This window comes from Ictalurus punctatus, chromosome 11, assembly GCF_001660625.3.
Source record: "Ictalurus punctatus breed USDA103 chromosome 11, Coco_2.0, whole genome shotgun sequence".
Classification (NCBI taxonomy): Eukaryota; Metazoa; Chordata; class Actinopteri; order Siluriformes; family Ictaluridae; genus Ictalurus; species Ictalurus punctatus.
In genome coordinates, this window is record NC_030426.2 from 27064280 (window position 1) to 27086008 (window position 21729).

General features: G+C 40.4%; 1 protein-coding gene across 2 annotated transcripts; it reads right to left on the reverse strand.

Annotated features, from left to right (window-relative positions):
- Positions 1-1809: 1809 nt before the first annotated feature.
- cnga3a (cyclic nucleotide gated channel subunit alpha 3a) lies at positions 1810-14563 on the reverse strand. Of its 2 annotated transcripts, XM_053683564.1 has the most exons (9): positions 14428-14563; positions 8557-8694; positions 7745-7858; positions 6691-6867; positions 6370-6420; positions 4775-4945; positions 3706-3807; positions 3519-3625; positions 2027-3432 (listed from the first exon to the last, which is right to left on the reverse strand). In XM_053683564.1, exons 2-9 carry the CDS (start codon positions 8655-8657, stop codon positions 2027-2029), a joined length of 2229 nt encoding a protein of 742 aa, XP_053539539.1. In that variant the 5' UTR covers positions 8658-8694; positions 14428-14563. The 2 variants fall into 2 exon arrangements, with proteins under 2 accessions (XP_017334691.1, XP_053539539.1); XM_017479202.3 differs by lacking the exons at positions 4775-4945; positions 6370-6420 and having other exon boundaries at positions 1810-3432.
- Between the last annotated feature and the right edge of the window lie 7166 nt (positions 14564-21729).

The following is a 21729-nucleotide window of genomic DNA, read 5'->3' on the forward strand; positions in this document are numbered from 1 at the left end:
TTCCTCCAGTGGCCTCCCCAATCACTAGATCTAAGCACCTTTGGGGTGCCGTAAGAATCGCACCAATTATATGATGCAATCGTGTCCAAGGAGTGTCTCCAACACCTCGTAGAATTTGTGCCATTAACAATTACGGATGTTCTAATAAAGTAGTAGTGTATTTATTTGTTTGTTTGTTTGTTTATTGCTGCAGTTCAAAACCTATCCACTAGGTGGCAGGGATGTATTAATATTGTACCTCCGTGATGGTGCAAGTGACCTGAACCTGAACTGGATTAGTCAGGATAATAACCTTCAGCATCACCTAAACTAATATACATATAGCGATGTTTCAAAATCATTTCACTTTAGTGTGTCTTTTTCATTCATCAGTGGTATAAGAACCGTTGTTTCATCGATGAACTACAAGGACGTCATGTTCAGAAAAATGCGTGGTATAAACCTCTCGTTTGGAATAGTCCTTCATAAATTATTTCTTCCTGACTTCCTGATCAGCAAACTGTTAACGTTTTTGCACATTTTGACTAAGAATGACTAAATTATATTCTTTGTCTTTAATGTGGTGCCATTACTTTACATCACTGGAGTTATTTTATATCGCTAGTGTCATAAGCAATTTCCATTAAAAGGGTATTTTCCAAGATGGCGTCAACTGCATCTCAAAGCTCACAACACTAATCTCACCAGCATCGATAAATTAATCCATTGAATGTTTTTTTAAAATAATTATAACCTAGAGTGTGGAAGGACCAACACCAATGACATAAAAGGCAGGGACTAACTTTTTTTTATTATTATTTCTATTATTAAAAAAAAGCTCATTTGCATATACATAAGGGCTAGTTCACGAAAAATTTTAATTCTGCCATTTACTCGCCCTCATATTGTTCCAAACATGTACGACTTTCCCTTCTTCCATGATAATTTGAGAGTTTTTTTTGACCATACAATGGAAGTCAATGGGCACCAAAACCGTTTGGTTACAAACATTCTTCAAAATATCTTCCTTAATTTGCCGCAGAAGAGAGAAATGCACAGATTTGGTGGGTGAGAATTTTCATTTTTTGGCTGAACTATCCCTTTAAAGTTATACAATCGTGTCTCTTGGGCTTCTGGAATTTTTTAAAACTGCGTCATGATCAATAAATTAAGTGACAGATTTGAGACTCACTAACATAAAATGTCGAATTCGTGCTTTAATGTTGGATAAGGGGTCGATGTTGATCTCGGTCAATAAATGTTTAAAATTCTGTACGACTGAAAGAGAGAAAATATTCCCAAATTCTGGACTTTGCAGTACAGTCAAAAGTAGCTCCAGTTAAGGTTTAGTGGTATCCATACGCCATCAGAGTCTCATAACTACACGTTTTTCCCTCTGAAAAGTAGTTCTATCTCAGAAGGATCCGATTCTACGTGTTGAGTTCTGACTAAAACAAAAAATCAAGAAAAAAACCTCATGCCAATAAATATCCTTCCTTTCTTTTTTCTTGTTCTCTCTCTCACCTGTTTTCTCCTTTTCTTTCGTCCTCTCTCATCACTCCCTCACCTCATTCTCCTGAACTGCTGCACTCAAAAGTCTGAAGACAGAAAAAAAATAATCCTTTAAATCTCGATTTATTTCTTCACAATGGAGTTCAGTTATATTCGGTTACTTTTCCACCTTATAGGCTACGTGTTACGGATCATATTTACACCATAGTGCTTCTGGATTCATTTATGGAAGGAGTCTCCAGTGTCAGCGCTTTGTAACAGTCAGGTGAGAGCGTGTAAAGAGATGCAGCGGAGGCTGGAAAACACTGGAGTACACCTTTACAGGTAACTACGACAAGATGACAGGTAAAGTTGTATAAAGTTCACACTTTGGACAAATTAAAGGACGAATATGATCTACAGTGCTGGACAGATTGGGAAACATAGTTTACCTTTAAAGATCTACAGTCTGGGTCTTATACTCGTCTTATATACAAAGTTACATATAACCAAAATGTATAAACAAAACTTCTGCCTATATTCCAGGACTTGTCGACTATTTGGTTTTCTTCTCCTCCTCCTTTTTATCGGCGACCACCTCAGAGAGATCTTCCTCCCTCAGCTTCTTCACTTTGTTCTCCATGTTGGTGATCCTCTGCTTGATCCTGCACTGGTAGGACGTGTATTCCGCTAGCAGTCTGGCGAACTTGGTGGTCATTACGTCGAGATTGCTCTCTAATCGTAAGACCTTCTCCTCCAGATCTTTGGGGTCGGCCCCGGCGTTGGCCGCCGCCTCGTCCAGGAGGTTATCCTTCCTCAGGATAGCCCTCCCCTTCTCCTCCAGTGCCTTTTTGGCTTCGGGGTACTCGGTCAGTGCCTCCATTAGGTCGTCTTTGGAGAGAGCGAAGAGGTCGGAGTAGCCCACGCTGCGGATGTTGGCGGTTCTCCTGTTTCCGGCTTTGCTGCCTTTGATCCCGAGGATGCTGATTTCTCCGAAGTACGCGCCATCGCTGAGCACAACGAACTGCGTGATGCCGTCGTCTGCCACCACGGCGAGCTTCCCTTCTTTGATGATGTACATCTCTCGTCCGATATCGCCCTTCTTGCAGATGTAATCTCCAGGGCTGAAGACTTGAGGCTGAAGTTTTAGGACCAGTTCGATAAGCAGTCCGGCTTCGCAATCCTGGAAGATCCGCACCTTCTTCAGTGTGTCCAGATGGACATTAATGGCGATCTCCGCTTTAAGCTTGTCTGGAAGGTTCTTCAGCACCTCCTTCTCATCACAGGTTTTCTTCTCCGTCCAGAGGTAATCGAACCACTTGATGACTCTCGCTTCTAGATCTTTGGTGACCTTTCGGAACTGCATGTACTGCTTGATGGAGTCGATCTTGGCCTGGAACTCGGCGCGCGACGCGTTCATGTTGGAGATCATCGCGCCCACGTTACCGACGATAGTAGCGAAGATCAGTACTCCGATGAGGAAGTCGGTGACCACAAACAAATATTCGATGTCTCTGACTGGAGGTGGGGTTTCTCCGATGGTGGTGAGCGTGAGTGTGGACCAGTACAGGCAGTAGATATATTTCCTCGCCAGCCGCCCAAATTCCGGATGGCTGATGTTCGGATACACCCACGTGTCCGTCCCGAAGCCGATGGTTTTGGAAATGGCGAAAAAAATGCAGGCATTCCAGTGGATGATGATCAGGATGTAAAGTACAAGATTGCTGATACGGAAGATGTTGGGATAGTTAGTTCTGGTCTCAGTCCGATCGAAGAACTCAAAGAGACGCGCCATTTTGAACAGTCGGTTGAAGCGTAGTTCGGGGTTGTTGTATCCCACCTTGATCATGAATATATCCGTCGGGAGCATAGAGAAAACATCGTATTTAAACTGTGCCATTTTTCTGTAGTTCTCCATCAGCTTCTTGGTGTCTCTCACCAGAAGTCCTTGTTCTAGGAAACCTGTAAGTCACGGATAATAACTCAGTTTCATTCTGGAAAATTTGACTTTTGATCTATCTAACGGCTCTGATTTATTTTCTCTTTACCTGTTCTTGATCTCACAAATGTGTCCAGGTAGTAGATCACATCTGATGAGAGGTCCAGTATCACCCACACAGTCGTGTACGAGTCCTGAAGCTCGTTAAAACACGATCTATAGAAATAGGAACACCGTAAGAACTCCTACCGCCACCGTTTAATTAATTGCAAAACGAGCTGTGTTCAAGTTCAGACCTCGTTACGAGCATCATCAGGTTGTAAAACACCGGCACTGCTATTATCACCAGCCATCGATAGTATGTGTCCGTGGCTGGATCCATGATCCACAAGTTCTTCCTAAAGAATATGAAGATCTTACAAGGAGTGCAGCAGCTAATACCATTTTATCAGTTTATTCGTGTACGTTCATTAGAGCTGAAAGCAAAGGATTCATGATTCACAATCAATCGTAAATTACCAAACATGTTCACGGCACAATTTCTATTTAGCCACACCCACAAAAAGCTCACAAAGAGCTGAAAACGTCAAAATGACGACTAAATGGTGAAAGAATGCCTCCTAAGCTTGCTTAAATGTGTTAAATCTTCCAATAATTGCAGCTCAGCCATTGCAGCACATTAGCTACCACAGACACACTAACTACTCCTCCTTATATGAGGTGCCATTAGTTTTGCTCTAATCGCTTTCTTTCGATAGGAAGTGACAAAATGTATATAAAGTCACGGTTACTCAGTGACAATTATATGATTTGTTGCCCAGCAGTTGAGGTTCACATTAGTGATTCTCCTTAAATGGAAATTTAAAATGGACGACATGGGGAAAACAAATATTCCAACTAAGTGCTCCTTCACATTAAGCCCTTCGTCGAGTTTATCAGCTCCACCTACCATACAGGTCGCTATGGAGATAAAGAGTACAATTACTGACTGTAGTGAATCTGTGGCGAGGCACAAAGTATTGGCACCCCCAAACCCATAGACTGACCGCAGTAGGTAAGTGTACACCTACAATTTGATTCACATTTTTGTATTTCTGCCATTAAAAATGTTTTATTGAGAAAAGAGGGGAAAAAAGCTAATAAAAACAACATAAAGGAAGAAACTTTATTCTACAAAGTAGAATTTCAAACTTTATTTCTACTTTGTAGAAATTCTACAAAGAATTATAATAATGGGTGTATACAGTATAATATTGGAGGGGGTATTTGGACGCGTGTTCATGATGTAAAAAAAAATAATAATAAATTCCCCTTCAGGTGAGTAGATGTGTCCAAAGATTTACCTGGTACCTGCTGCATACTTACTGAGGCTCTTCTGTCTTTTTATCATCTTTCTTATCCTTCTTATCGTCTTTCTTTTCATCTTTTTTCTCTTCCTTCTTCTCCCCATCTTTTTTCTCATCTTTCTTTGTTTCCTCTTTTTTGCTGAAGGTGACATTTTTGGATTTGTTCAGTTTAAGATTAAGGAGTTTTCTGCTAGGGACCACTAAAGACCTAAAGCAGTGTTCTACCAGGGTGCACTAATTTATTCACCTATAGGGAGCGGGACTAGCGCAAACGTTCAACATGTCCATTACTACATACACTGGAGCTGTACCGACAAAAAAAAAAAAAAAACAATATTGTTTTACCAGTAATATAATTTACAGATTGTAATCTAGCTGTTTCAGCACCAGTTGCTTCTTTTTGTCCTGAAATGCTTTGTGAATTACTGAAAAATTTGTATTAGAGTCTTAAAAAGTGTTTTATTTTTAGACTAAGATAATTAGTGTCTTAAAATTAGGACCAATGTGCCCAACTGTTATTAAAATGCTTGGTGAAATGCTTTTAAACTGAAAAATTAGGTTCTTGAAATTAACACCAACATACCTAGTTTTACTAAACACGCCTAAACTGAAAAATTAGGAGTCTTAAACGTAAGACTAATGCTACTATTTATTACAGGGTTACATTACAACTACCAATTTGGACTACCAATTTTTACTAAACATGCATATACTGTAGACTGACGTATTCAATTTTTAAAAAATGTTTTTAGTCTTTTAGTCTAAAATAATTACATGTCCTAAAACCTAGACTAATCTTCTTTTTTTTTTTTTTTTACTAAAATACTTGCTGAATCATTTTTAGACTGAAAAACTAAAATTAGGACTAACATAAACAGCTTTATTGAAATGCTTGGTGAATTACGTTTAGATTGAAAAAATGAGGAGTCTTAATACGAACTTAAAACTAAAACTTACAAAGTGTAAAATAGTTAAAGTCTTAAAACTGGAGCTTCTAAAATTAGGAATTTTAATACGACAGTAACCACTTTTATTACAATGCTCAGTGAATTGTTTTTAAACTGAAACAGTATTTGTTTTGAAATTAGAATGAACATAAACAATTCAATTTTTTTAAATGCACAGACTGTAAATTTTGAAATCGTAATATTAGGACTAACTTAGCCATTTTTACATACATTTTTGTGTTTAATTTTTAGTCAAAATAATTAAGAGTCTTAGATTTAATTTAAGACTAACCTACCAGTTTTTACTGAAACAATGTTATAGACTGAAACATGAGGAGTTTTTTAAATTTAGGACTAATGCACCCAATTGTACTAAACTTCCTGGTGAATGACTTTAGGACTGAGATCTTCAATCTAACGCGCCCATTTTAACGTAAAGCAGCCTGTTAGGGGCGAAATTTAAGGCTTTGAATAATGCTTGAGAATACAGCCCCAGGAATGTAATTAAAGTACATTTTAATAGTCACTACTTTTACACATTTACGCTGTAAAATAGTAGAAACACCTCGGTTACTAATCCATTTCTAGCTAGGCCTACCGCTAAAAACTGCTAAACGCCTCAAAACTAAACGATGTTAATTCTCTGTGAATACAGTTAAATACTTACTCGTCTGTGTTGTTGGAGTTGTTCGTATTGTAAAGTGCGAGTGGCCAGCGACTTCAGAGGAAAGAATCATTCAGTGTTGTTATTTCTAATAAAGCTACTGTTTATAAATCTAACTAATAATCTAATCTAATAATCCCTGTTATGAAGGCTAAGCGGAACTCTACATACTGCTCCTCTGGATCATGATGATAAAGTTTATTCGTCATTGTGATGAATCAAGTCCCCATTTTTCTCCACTCGGGTCATGTGACTTCACACCAGACTGTATCGATCTGGTCTTTATTTGTTATGTGAGCATGCGGAGGCGACACCGTGACTTACTTCCTCTTGTGAGGCAGCTCAGGGTGGCCTAGGGAGGAGCGGGCGTTGCTGCCGCGGCTGGAGAGGTCTTTGAGCTCGGGACCCCGGAATCGCTCCATGAAGGAGTCGGGCCGCTCGACCTCGGGCTGCAGCCTGCGGGACGCCCAGTTCCTCAGCATAAACAGGAAGTGGGACAGCCTGGGACGGCAGCACAGGTCAGACACGCATCTCGGTACAGTATGTAGCTTCCAGTTCTGCGTCAAATGCACACACTCACACGAGGTCCAAGGATTACTGACTGGGTGGTGTGATGAAGCGGAGTTACTTTTACCACCATGAAGTGGATTATTTTTTTATTTTCCTTCAACAGCACGTCCTGAAGTGTTTTATTCCTCTTACACCACAACGGTTTGCCAACGATTACAATTTTCCATGTATTAAAGAACGAAGCGTCGTACATTTTTTTATCCTTTTACGGTTACATTTGTGGAATGTCTGCGAAACGAGTTCTCACTTACGTCATAGCAGCTATAAACATTCTTCCCCCCACCGTCTTCTCTGACCAATCAGAATCCAGAGCTTAATGGGAAGAAACCAGTCGCAGAGTGGACCTTAATAAAACGCTTCCCTTGTTAATTCACGATTAAATATCGTGTGTGTGTAAGAGAAAGTTGTGCATTTCACGCAGTGTGTTATATTTTCTATAAAACAGTACATTCTATGTAGTGTTTTCCCAATCCAGGTTTATCTGATGGATCTGATCTCACACACGTCCCTTTAATGAAGTGATTTATTAACACATTAGATAATTAAAGTGATAACAGAGCTGAGATTCTTCAGGACCAGGTTTGGGAATCACCGCACTAGAGGATGGGGATGTGTAGATCGTAGAGCTGTCAGCCCTATGTAATGAGCATGTATAGTGACGGGAAAGTTATTAAATATTCATTGAATATGCATATATTCAAATGCAGTCAAATATGAAAATTTGAATGTTTGTTAAAGGAATCTGACAGCCCTAGTAAAAGTCGTGGAGGTGTGTGTGTGTGTGTGTGTGTGTGTGTGTGTGTGCTACCTGGCCATGGCCCCTGCACCAGTGAACGAGCTCCTGCGAGACTCCTGGAGCTGACTGGACATTACCGTGTTCATGTCAGAGACGGCGTCGTCGCATATCGAGTGCGTCCTGAGACTTATAGATAAACAAACGGCATGTTAAACATGAAAAAAAAAAGCTCCCAACCAATCAGCTCGTGAACATGGAAGACAAAGTGACGGCAGTTAACGTAGAACACGCTAGCAGGTCTATCGTCGCTCGTGTCGCTTGTCTCTTGTGGGCGTGACCTGTCCAGGGTTGTGATAAGAAACGGTAGTAGCTATATACTTGCTTGCCTTCGTGCTAGCTTCATTCTCGGATCGGATTAGCAAAGCTAATACCCGTCATATATTACAGAATAAAATGAAACCAAGCTTAAAACCTTTTTGCAAGTAGGAACTAAAGTTGTGAGTTATACCTAATTTGCATAGAATTGAGAAAAACTCGTGTTATCAGTGACAAAATTTAAAATCCTCATCACCAGAACCTGTCTTTTTCAATAGTTCAGCTATAAGCTGTTTAAACAAACGACCAATCAAAAGGAGTTTTTCTGTTTTTTCACGTTAAGGAAACAGAACCCAATGTTTTGTTAAGAAACACTCGAAGTCGTGTTGTGTTGGATGAGCAGAAAAACAACTTTACTGTTATTTCAGCTCCGTCGTCTTTCTTCACACCCGTGAGATCTTGCTAGTTTTATTATTTGGGTTGTTTAAATAAAATGTGTGCATGTGGTGATAAATTAAAAAAACGACACGAAAGCAAAATAAACAGTGAGCGTCAGGGTGACGTCCAACCTGCCGGCGCCGTTATCGAGTCGGTCCAGGTCGTCGTCCGAGGTCCGGACCGAGAGCCGGTGATGAGACGGGTACGAGCGCTCGGTGCAGATCTTCTCCATTCTTCTCCTTTTCACTCTGAAACGTTCAGCTACAGCACTGCCCACAAACAAACACGCCATGGTTAAAGTTCACGTCCCTGTGAATGAGCTGTTACTATAGAAACGATAACGTATCGGAACGTGTGTGTTAATATATATAAACCCGCAACACTGTCAGAGCTGCTGTTATAGAGAACTAATCAACACCTAATGACCAATCAGAATGCAGAGGTGTACATCTGACTGCGACGGTTGAAGAGCTGTTCTACAATCCGATCCCAGCATCTGCCATCTGAGCACCGGACCTAAAAATACTCTGCTCAGTGGGGGAGTCTAAACAGTGATCTGGATCAGACGGCTGAGCCTCGCAATGATCACATTACACATCTACAAGGACGGATAAACACATCTCGCGCGACACGTCTCACCGTAACGCTCTACGTGTCTCACCGTAACGCCTACTCATCTCACCATAACACTCTGCTCGTCTCACCGTAACACTCTACTCGTCTCACCGTAACACTCTGCTCGTCTCACCGTAACGCCTACTCGTCTCACCGTAACACTCTACTCGTCTCACCGTAACTCTGCTCGTCTCACCGTAACACTCTGCTCGTCTCACCGTAACACTCTGCTCGTCTCACCGTAACGCCTACTCATCTCACCGTAACACTCTACTCGTCTCACCGTAACACTCTACTCGTCTCACCGTAACACTCTACTCGTCTCACCGTAACTCTGCTCGTCTCACCGTAACACTCTGCTCGTCTCACCGTAACACTCTGCTCGTCTCACCGTAACACTCTGCTCGTCTCACCGTAACGCCTACTCGTCTCACCGTAACACTCTACTCGTCTCACCGTAACTCTGCTCGTCTCACCGTAACACTCTGCTCGTCTCACCGTAACACTCTGCTCGTCTCACCGTAACACCTACTCGTCTCACCGTAACTCTGCTCGTCTCACCGTAACACTCTGCTCGTCTCACCGTAACACTCTGCTCGTCTCACCGTAACGCCTACTCGTCTCACCGTAACACTCTACTCGTCTCACCGTAACTCTGCTCGTCTCACCGTAACACTCTACTCGTCTCACCGTAACTCTGCTCGTCTCACCGTAACACTCTGCTCGTCTCACCGTAACACTCTGCTCGTCTCCCCGTAACGCCTACTCGTCTCCCCGTAACACTCTGCTCGTCTCACCGTAACACTCTACTCGTCTCACCGTAACGCCTGCTCGTCTCACCGTAACACTCTGCTCATCTCCCCGTAACGCCTACTCGTCTCACCGTAACGCCTACTCGTCTCACCGTAACGCCTACTCGTCTCACCGTAACGCCTACTCGTCTCACCGTAACGCCTACTCGTCTCACCGTAACACTCTACTCGTCTCACCGTAACACTCTGCTCGTCTCCCCGTAACGCCTACTCGTCTCCCCGTAACACTCTACTCGTCTCACCGTAACGCCTACTCGTCTCACCGTAACACTCTACTCGTCTCACCGTAACGCCTACTCGTCTCACCGTAACGCCTACTCATCTCACCATAACACTCTGCTCGTCTCACCGTAACGCCTACTCGTCTCACCGTAACGCCTACTCGTCTCACCGTAACGCCTACTCGTCTCACCGTAACACTCTACTCGTCTCACCGTAACACTCTGCTCGTCTCCCCGTAACGCCTACTCGTCTCACCGTAACACTCTACTCGTCTCACCGTAACACTCTGCTCGTCTCCCCGTAACGCCTACTCGTCTCACCGTAACACTCTGCTCATCTCACCGTAACACTCTGCTCATCTCACCGTAACGCCTACTCGTCTCACCGTAACGCCTACTCGTCTCACTAACGCCTACTCATCTCACCATAACACTCTGCTCATCTCAGCATAACACTCTGCTCGTCTCCCCGTAACACTCTACTCGTCTCCCCGTAACGCCTACTCATCTCACCATAACACTCTGCCGTCTCACCGTAACACTCTGCCGTCTCACCGTAACACCTACTCGTCTCACCGTAACACCTACTCGTCTCACCGTAACACTCTGCTCGTCTCCCCGTAACGCCTACTCGTCTCACCGTAACACTCTGCCGTCTCACCGTAACACTCTGCTCGTCTCCCCGTAACACCTACTTGTCTCACCGTAACACTCAACGCATCTCAGTCTTCACATCAGCGAATAGTTAAAAAAGCTCAAACGAGCAACAAGAGAGCGGTAAATCCAGCGATATCCTGCCATCCAGGACGTAATCTGATCATACACCGCACCAGGAAACATCATCGCCTGGAATAATCAACTCATAAACAGCTAACAGACCTGAGCAATATGGCTGATTACTGAGTAATCTCTCTCTCACACACACACACACACACACACACACACACACACTGTAAAATTGGACTTTTTAAAGAATTGCTCATTGCTGTAAATTGTGATCAAAGGCAGTTTGTAGAATTATAAAAGATTTCATTAATTAATTGACGTCTGGTTTGCTGAAATTGGGCACAGGATGAAACAACGATCCGTGTTTCAGAAAAATATGCTTCCACATGATTTTTTGCTGAAAACCTGCACATGCTAAAAGCATGCATGTATCTCATTTCTGCAGCCCGTATCCTCGGGTAAACTGGGTAAATCTGGTTAAGCAGTTTACGGCACGTAATTGTCCTTGTGCAGGAACGAGTGAGCTAGTGTTCAGTATGTACAACTGTTGCGCTGTGACTGATTAATTTATGAAACCTTTATCTAATACACTGCAGATTTCAGCACATGACCTAACTGGCCTCAATTATATATGAACCATGCAAAACTGCAAAAGAAAAAAACCCAGCAGGTCCTTAATTCAACAATGAGTACCAGCTTATAGTGTAAAAATATAGCATGCATATTTATCCTACACACCCGTAACCAAAAGACAGTATGCACATATTGAAAGTGTTTTAATATTTAATTTAAACACCATTACATGCCTGATCATTGTATTAATGATAACCAGAGCACAAAAGTCATGGATATAAACTGCATTCGTTACTTAAATCTTTTCCTTTTTTTTATTTTTTCAAAATACTGAGTTTTTAAAATAAATCGATGTGTTTTCACAGTTCCTGGGTCAGACACTTTGTTTATTCAATCACAGTTTTTGGGAGAATTTATACATTTACTTATTTATTTCCAGGCTTGGGGAGTAACGGAACACATGTAACGTGTCATTCTTACGTAATCAGGATGCAAAAAAACTTTTTTAAAGTAACCCTCCCAAACCTGGTTATTTCTAAAGATGTGGTGAACCTGTAATAAATGTACATTTTGTTTACAATATTAAACAAAAGACAGACAAAAATGCACGTTTATTTTATAAATCAATAAAAAATGAAGTCTTTTCAGCCATCATTTTTGCTTCAATCAAATTCTGTTCAAATTTTCTGAGAATCGAATCGAGTGGAATTGTGAACAACTACAACTGTGTACGCAGTATCATGAATCGAACCGAACTGAATCATGACTGGAGTTACACCGCCAGTGATATTACATTACAAACACATCACTTAAAAAGTGTACTTCTGGCATTTATATTCTCTTAAAGAGTCAAGTAAATTAGAGAGTCGAATCATTTTAATAGATTTGAATCATTTTAGTGTACCGAATTAAAAACTCCTAATATGATTTTGTGAGTAAGTTGAAGAGTCGAATCATATTAGGTGAGTTGAATCATTTTATTGTACCGAAATAAATAATTCTGCTATGATTTAGTAAGTTGAAGAGTCGAATCATTTTAGTAGAGTCGATTCATTTTAGTGTACTGAAATAAATAATTATACTATGATTTAGTAAGTTGAAAAGATGAATCATTTTAATAGAGTCGATTCATTTTAGTAGAATCAATCCATTTTAGTGTACTGAATTAAATCATTTTACTATGATTTAGTGAGTAAGTTGAAGAGTCGAATCATTTTAGTATACCGAACTAAGTGATTAGACTACGAACTAGTCAGTAAATTAGTCAAATCATTTTAGTGTACCAATTAAAATCATTCTATTACAAATTAATGAGTAAATTAGAAAGTGTACCGAACTGACCGTCTTGAGGTCGTGAGCCCCACCCCCATCCCCGTTACGAGTCAGATTATTTGAAACAATGATTTCACAACACCGTAAGATTTTACAACCTGGCAACCACCTGAATTTCACCACCGTTTATCAGTAGAGCGCTGCAGGGATGAGGTATTTTTGTCAGAAAACCCGGAAGTTTGCATCACCCTGGTTCCCTCGTCAAACATCCAATAGGTTTTTTCCACTGACTTTTAGATTATTGCAGAAAAAATTTTTTGCTAATTAATATAATCTTCACAAATGAACACAACTTTTATGGGTTTTGAAGCCTAAATTCAATTGGCAGAAGTAAAAAGCTAACGTTAGGCTATAAACGAACTACACCACGGTCACATGTCACCACCACTAAACTTCCGACAATTCTTTCAATCTTTATTTATAAAACACTACAACTGGAAAATACTAGAAACTGATAAATCTACAAGGTGGAAAGTTTGAGTTGGAATAGTTTGCGAGTATAACCACAACGAGGCTGTAGTAGATGAGTTTTCCTGTTCAGCGTGATGACGTTTAATGTCTCGGTCGGTGATGAATGAATCGGCTCGGTCAACCGCACACACCACACGAATTCAAGCCGACAGCGCCCGATTTTTTTCCGACATGTCTACAAATGTTCGGAAGGTCATAAACTGCTCGTGAGCGGCTCAGCTCTGCTCGTAATATCTCTCACATGATGCGAGCCGTGGCCACACGACTTCTCCTGACAGGATAGCTTGAGAGCTCGCATGACAGGCAAAAATCCCACTGTATAAACCCGCCCTAATTCGACTACGAACTAGCGAGCAAATTAGAGAGTTGAATCATTTTAGTAGAGTTGAATCATTGTAGTGTATCAAACTAAATGATTGGACCACTAAAATGATTCAACTCTCTAATTTGCTCACGAGTTCATAGAGTTGAATCATTGTAGTGTACCGAACTAAATGAATAAACTACAAATTTTTGGGAGAAAATTATACTCTAATCATTTTAGTAGAGTTGAATCATTTTGGTAGAGTCGAATCATTTTAGTGTACCGAACTAAATTATTTGACTACGAACTCGTGAGCAAATCAGAGATTTTAATCATTTTAGTAGAATCGAATCATTTTAATGTACCGAACTAAACGATTCGACTACAAACTAGCGAGCAAATTAATAAAGCGAATAATTTTAGTAGAGTCAAATTATTTTAGTAGAGCTGAATCATTTTAGTAGAGTCGAATCATTCTAGTGTACCGAACTAAATGATTCGACCGCGAACTAGCAAGCAAATCAGAGAGTCGAATCATTTTACTGTACCGAACTAAATGATTCTACCACAAAGTAGAGAGTAAATTAGAAACTCGTAGTTCGAAGTCGAATCGTTTAGTTCGGTACACTAAAATGTACCGAAAATTCGACTACGAACTCGTGAGCAAATTAGAGACTCGAATCATTTTAGTAGAGTCGAATCATTTTAGTGTACCGAACTAAATTATTACAACTATGTAAATTGAAAAATCGAATCATTTTAGTATATCGAATTTCACGATATTAATATGATTACGAACTAGTGGGCAAATTGTACTGAATCACTAAAAAAGTAATAACATATAGTAAAATATATTTTTGAACACACACACACACACACACACACACACACACACAGAGAATAAGAGGAAAGTTTACATTTTAAAACTCAAATCTCACTCCTACTCACCAGAGTGAGACACAGGTAGCTGAAGTTTCCTCATGAACAGACAGAGTTGTTATTAGCCGTTAGCTGAGCTGATTCCTGTCACACTCTTTTAGCGCGAGCGCATCAAGTCTCGAGCTCATCTCCTGTCAACGGCTCCTCTCACCGGGGAATCATACAATCCCGTTCTTGATAAATAAACTCCACTCGGAGGATTTTCCGCCATAATCCGCTTTTTTTCTTGTTATAAGTAAATCATATGTGCACTCCACGCTTTTTATTTATACATTAATCTCATCAGAGAGGCAGAGGTTCTGACTGACAGTCTGACAACCTGAACGAACAGCGTCGTGATGGACAAGAGGGTGGAGCCAGTGGAGAATTTATAGAGGGGCGGGGCCAGCGTGGCGCTCTGTAGACCATTGACGGGGCGTGTTCAAGTTCGCCATCTCATTAATATTAATCGTAATGCATTTATTGCTGGTGCTGGATTGGATCTTTAGTCCTAATTTAACTGTTTATTCAGAACACGTATTTTAATATGCTAAATTTCTTCATCTTTAGAGAAATTATACACTTAAAACAGCGTAAGTAGTGCAAAGTGATCGACTATTGGTTATTAGTTATTATTATTGTAATAATCAGTAGTATCATTCTGTATTTATTTATTTATTGGTGATACCCGTATCTAACAGCTTTTTAAAAACATATTTGCAGTGTTTTCGTATTTTTCTCAGCCTTTAGCTCTTACAGTGATTGTGTCTTGATGCAGAAGATTTGTTTTCTGAGAGAGGGTACCTGTTGAAGCAGCACTTTTGTGGTGATTAGAGCTTCTCTGGAATAAACATGTTGTGGTTGGTGGTATGACCTGCCTAGAATCAGCATTACTCTCGGCCTCCTCCCATGGAGAATCCGGAGAAATCCTCCAGGCGATCTGCAGAGCTACATCGCTAATCCGGTATTAGCTTTGAGCACCTCTAATGCTCCTTCGCGGATTTACGTTACACATGTGCACCTGCTGCACGGAGCTGGAGTCACCATCAAAGAGGAACGCTGACAGGGGTTCTCCAACCTGATTGGTCAGAAGGTGTTGATTCATCCTCTATAACAGCAGCTCTGACAGTAGTGCAGGCTTATATTAACGCGCTCGATCTGATACGTTATCGTTTCTATAGCAACAGCTCGTTCACAGGGACTTGTATGGAAGGAGTCTCAAGTGTCAGCGCATTGTAACAGTCAGAGGTAAACCTGTAACTTTTCCGTCATCTTCAGGACAGACGAGTTTACTATGTACTGTTTTACTTTACTATAGGAAAATAATCAACATCAGGGTGTAACAGCTGGTAGCTCCACTTCATCACACCGTCCCATCACTGATTATTTTACTACGACAGCACAACACACAGTGGTTTATTAGCATACTCAAAACATTTGGCTCTTTCCATTAGTCTGACCCTTAGCCTTGGTGTTATGCAGATTCATCCTTTAATTCTCTTTAACCTCAGCCATCTGTCACTGTAAGAGCGCCAGCTCTCGTGTACACATTATATAAACACCTGAAAGCTTATAAGTGATTGATAAGAACACAGTGTTTATACTAAAGAATTAACAAAAAATATTTCTAATTTAACAATTCATGTGATACACTATGAAAAGAAACTGTGACTCTTGTTCATTTGGGGGGCATAAAAAGATTAAATTCAATATAATTTTATGTGGGTAGTGCTTTTTACAGTGGACATCGTCTCAAAGCAGCTTTAGAGAAACATATAAACACAGGACAGAGATTTTAAGCGTGTGAATTTATCTCTATTGGGCGAGACGGTGGTGACGGCGGTGAGGAAAAACTCCCTGAGACGATATGAGGAAGAAACCTTGAGAGGAACCGGACTCAGAAGGGAACCCGTCCTCATCTGGGGAACGACGGATAGTGTGAAAGTAAAGGAAAATTCATTATGGTTTTTATATGAAGTCTGTTTGTTGAACTAGTCCACTGTTCACTAAAGGAGACCTGAGTGTAAAACTGCATGTGGTGATCGCAGTCCCAAGGCCATCGCAGCAACCGTAGTCCCAGCAACCACAGCGAGAACGTCCATGTGGAATTGAGGTCCAAATCCATTTCCACGGTACTTCAAGCGGCACCGTCCTCAGCGATCTCCAGACTGCACTGCTTGGGGTCGTCCTCAATGGCAAAATGTAGCCTCCAGTTGAGAAGAACTCCAACCAGCATCAGGATGGATCGGGCAGGTCCAGAGAGCAGAAAGGGTCAGGATCACTGGCATCTCAGGAGTATCATGTGTAGCTCGACAGAAGGAGAGAGGGAAAGATTATTAAGTATGCTTACTATCCTGTGATGGATAAGACTGTGTACTTTGTGCAAAATAAATTCTATTCATGGAAATCCTGGACTTAAACACTGAGACTGTGTCTGAGTCCCGAACACTAATAGGAAGACTGTTCCATAACTGTGGGGCTCTATAAGAGAACGCTCTTCCCCCTGCTGTAGCCTTCACTATTTGAGGTACCAACAAATATCCTGCACCTTTTAATGGAAGTAGACGTGGCGGATCATAAAAGACATAAAGTTCTCTCAGATACTGTGGTGTGAGACCATTCAGTGCTTTATAGGTCAGTAGTAGTATTTTATAATCAGAATGAAATTTCACTGGGAGACAATGCAGTGTGGATAAGATCGGGGTGATGTGGTCGTATCTTCTGGTTCTAGTTAGGACTCTAGCAGCTGCATTCTGGACTAACTGGAGTTTGTTTATGCTCCTACTGGAACATCCAGACAGTAAGACATTACAGTAATCTAGTCTAGAGGTGACGAAAGCATGAACTAATATTTCTGCATCATGTAGTGACAATATATTTCTTATCTTAGAAATATTTCTGAGATGAAAGAAGACTATCCTAGTAATATTATCTACATGAGCATCAGATGATAGACTGGAGTCAATAATCACTCCAAGGTCTTTAACTGCTGCACATGATGAAACAGAAAGACCATCCAGAGTAACCATGTGATCAGAAAGATTACTTCTAGCTGTATATGATCCTCGTACAAGTATTTCTGTCTAGAATTAAGAAAGAGGAATACATTCAGGACGTATATAAAATCATAAAGGAGGATTCAATTAAACTTGCATGAATACGAAGCTTCTCTTGCATTTAAATGAACAATTTGTAATAAAAAATGATGTGGAGATGAAGATTGATGTAAAACTTTTGGCCGGAACCCAACACTGTTTATCACTCCCACTGTGAAGCATGGTGGTGGGAGCATCACACTGAGTGTTAACGTTGGCCTGTTTGTTTTTTTCCCTCTGACTAATCCCATCTTCATCCATCTGACTGATGACTGATACTTTTCCAGAACTTTTTTCCTGGACTTGTTTTGATCGCTTCTTGGCCTTCATGATGCCGTGTGTTTAGGTATGTTCTCGAACAAACTCCGGGTTCTTCCACGGACAGGTGTACTTACTGTACATAGAGATCATGTGACACTTTAATTCCACGCAGTCGACTCCATTCAAATATTATGTGACTGTCATGTGACTTCTGAAGGCAATTTATTCACACCACTTATTCACAACTTTTAGAGTTTTTTTTTAATCCTCCTACTATGTTGGAAAAAAAGTTACATCCATGATGTTATGGATCAAAATGACTTCCACAGTTTAAATACACACAAAAACAGCAAAGAACAGCTTAAAACAGTACACCTTTATTACGGCTCGTCCAAAACAAGCCTTTATAAGAAATACTTGGATATAAGTTCATGACCCTAAATGAGGAAAGGGGAAAAAATTTCAAAGAAACCAGTATTTCAGACATCTCAAATGTTCAAATGGGTCAAATTGACCCATAATATAATAGGAAAGTTAAACAATTTTTTACAAACTATATGGACTTTTCTCTCCATTTGTATATTATGGGCTGTTCTGTGTAGATTCATGACAAAAAATCTCAATTAAGTCCATTTCAGTGTGAAGTTGTAAAGCTACAAAATGTGGAAAAGTTCATGTGGGGGTTGAATACTTGCGCTCTGAGCATGTGCAGTCGTGAGTAAATATAGCTGGTAAGGAGATTAGCGTTAATGTTCTGTTTACTGCAGGTTTGGCATCGAAGCGTGGCTTAAAATAGAAACGATCTTCAGCCAGCTCTAGTTTGGTTTGATCAGACTCTCTAACAGGTGGATGATGATGGTGATGATGATGATGAAGCATACACAGGGTGTTACACATGTCAGCATGAGGTGATTTAACACGCTGCATCCTGCTGAGTACCTTTTATTTTTTCACTTTTATGAGATTTTAAAAAATAACAATTAAATAAAGTCTACTCTGAACAGAAATGGTTTTATATAACAGTAAAATTCCAAACACCTGTAGAATTTTATCCGAGTGGCTAAAAAACATCTCCTGGTTCATCTGTCCAGCTGGCCGCCGTCTAACTCGGCAGTCGCTGCAGCCCATCCGCATCGATATTGTTCTGAGATGCTTTTCTGCTCACCACGGTTGTACAGAGTGGTTATTTGAGTCACCGTAGCCTTCTGGGCGCGTTCTCTTTTGATCCGCTCTCACGAACAAGGCGTTTTCCTGCCTGCTGATTGCATGTTTTTTTGTTTTTCTCACCGCTCTATGTAAACTCTAGAGACTGTCGTGTGTGCTGATCCCAGAAGCTCTGAAATACTCAATCCAGAGCCATTCTTTCTGATGTTTGATGTGAACATTAACTGAAGCTCTACTGCCACATGATTGGCTGATGGGATGGATACCTGCATAAATGTTTCAAGTTTATAGCCTTTCTGTTCCCCCAGAGGGAAAACCAAACAACACTTAAGGGTTGGGAATGTCGTCGTATAAGAGCGTACTATAATGTGATGATGTCAGGTTTTACGGGAGTAGTTAGCATGCAAACTGATCAAAAGAAAACTAAAACATGAACAGCTTCTCCAAGAGCTTCGCAGTCCAAAAACACCACACACAAACACACATCTTGGTTCTTGGATTGGAACGGTACATCGAGGTCCTCGAGTCTCTGATTGGCTTCCAGACTCTCAGACAATCATTCGCTCTTCAGAAGCAGGAGGACCGTAATTGTGATGAAGCACTTCTCTCAAACCAACACACTGTGTGTGTGTGTGTGTGTGTGTGCGCGTGTGTGTGTGTGTGTGTGTGTGTGTATAACACCTTAATTACTCCTGATTAGCAATCTGAAGACCGAAGTTTCATATGAACAACAGGAACCAGGGCAACATCCTCACGTCTCGTCTCCTCATGCAGAAAAATCTTTTCGTCTGCACAGACGCCCTGAAAACAGTGAAATGAAAAAGGAAAAATTTTAAAAAGCAGTTTAATATGCAGTTTTTGATACTTTATATTATGAATCTGTGTATGAGCAAAGGCTGCAGAGAATGAAAGCACATAAAACAAAATGTATTATTTATATATATATATATATAATTTGCATATAATTTATTTATTCATCTGCTATTTAATTTTTTAATTAATTAATTATTATTATTTTTATTTATTAGTATTTTATTGATTTATTGATATATTAAATAAACGTATGCGTTCATGAGATGTTTCTTGTGTGACATCTTGGTAACGAAAAGCCTTTTTATAGACCTTCACTTTACTAACCAGCTGATACTAATTTACACAGATGGGGGTGTAATTACTTACAGGTTTCAGCTGGTTCCTTGCCTTACCTTGCCTTGGAGAACTGCTTTTTCTTAGCGTGTTCAGTACTTTTTTCCCGTGTCATTCCACTTTATTACACATGACTTTATTTACAGACTTTAATGTTGTGAATTCTTTATATTTGCGGATTTCTTGAGTGGATTCTGATGTCTGGTGAAAATCTGATGTGAATAAACTCATTGGAAATATATTTACTGAATAAAATGTCCAAGAATTTTTCCCTCACTGTTTAAAATACAGCATTTCATTATAAATAAAATCATTTGTTTTATAATTTTATATATTGCATATGTTATGGATATTATTTATAGAAGATTTTGTTTTAAGAAAGAATATTTATTTTTAAAAACAGTGACTGGGTGGTGTGATGAAGGTGGAGTTACCATTACCACCCTGACGTTGATTATTTTCCTATAGCAGCACGTCCTGAAGTGTTTTATTCCCCTCATACAACAGCATTATTATAACATATTAAAGAATGACACACCGAATGACACTTTTTATCCATTTATAGTTATGTTTAAAGTTACTGAAACAAGTTAGTTCCTGTACTCGCTTACGTTATGGCAGCTATAAACAGACGCTGCTGTCAGAGCTGCCGTTGTAGAGAATTAATCAACACCCTCTGACCCTGCGTCTGAGCGAGGGAAGGCTGTAGGATTCATTCAGAGGTTCGTTCGTGGGTTCATGAAGGTTGCATTTGCATTGCACATGCGTCTGCATTGTATTCTCTCTCGCTCTTTTTTTTTGCATTGTATTCTCAGAAATTCAGATGTGACAATGGTTTAAGTTGCCATGGCAGCCACTCCAAGCCTAAGAGCGCTGGATCCTCGAGACCTCTTCATGAAAGAGCTCTACGTGACAATCCGCTGTACATCAGTCCGTCTTTGTGCTTTCTGTCTTTCTGAGGATTTAAACACACACACACACACACGCACACACACACACACACGTTCAGATCATTAGTGTGTGTGTAATGAACACACTCGCCATAAGACTAAATTTAACATGCTTGTGTTGGATGTTTCAATCAATTACAAAAGAAACCCAAACAAAAACGGAGTAAAATCTTATGTAACGTTGAGCTCTGAGTTACGTTGTTTACGAGCTACAACGAAGAAAAAAACATGGACGCCACCGCTTAGGGGTTCGCCTCACACGTCCAGGGTCGGGGGTTCGATTCCCACCGTGGACCCGTGTGTGTGGAGTTTGCATGTTCTCCCCGTGCTGTGGGGGTTTCCTCCGGGGTACTCCGGTTTCCCCCCCCAGTCCAAAGACGGTATAGAAGATGGATGGATGGACGCCACCATTACAGCATGTGCTTGCTAGCATTAAGATAGCCAGATAACATTACTGATCATGTGTTTATGATGCATTTACTTCTGTTCAGTGTTATAGATTTAACCCACTAATGTTGTCTGTGTTCCCTACTGAAAAAAACAGTAGAAACAATCACAGGAATTCTAAAGGTTTCCATTACAAATACCATTATAAACCATCAGCCAACCATTAAAATTATTGGTCCTTAATGGTATCCACTAGATATAACATGCCACCAATAGAAGGTAAAAAATGACCAGTAGAGACCCACAAGGACCATTACAGTTTCTGTTAA

Bases quoted from the DNA above. Each gene is read 5' to 3' on its own strand.
- cnga3a (XM_053683564.1), bottom strand. From the start codon at position 8,657: ATGGAGAAGATCTGCACCGAGCGCTCGTACCCGTCTCATCACCGGCTC. The intron at 6,421-6,690 runs GTAAGTCACGGT...TTTCCTCTGAAG, and splicing joins GAGCTGCCTCACAAGAGGAA to TCGCTGGCCACTCGCACTTT. The intron at 3,433-3,518 runs GTAAAGAGAAAA...CGTGACTTACAG, and splicing joins ATTTGTGAGATCAAGAACAG to GTTTCCTAGAACAAGGACTT.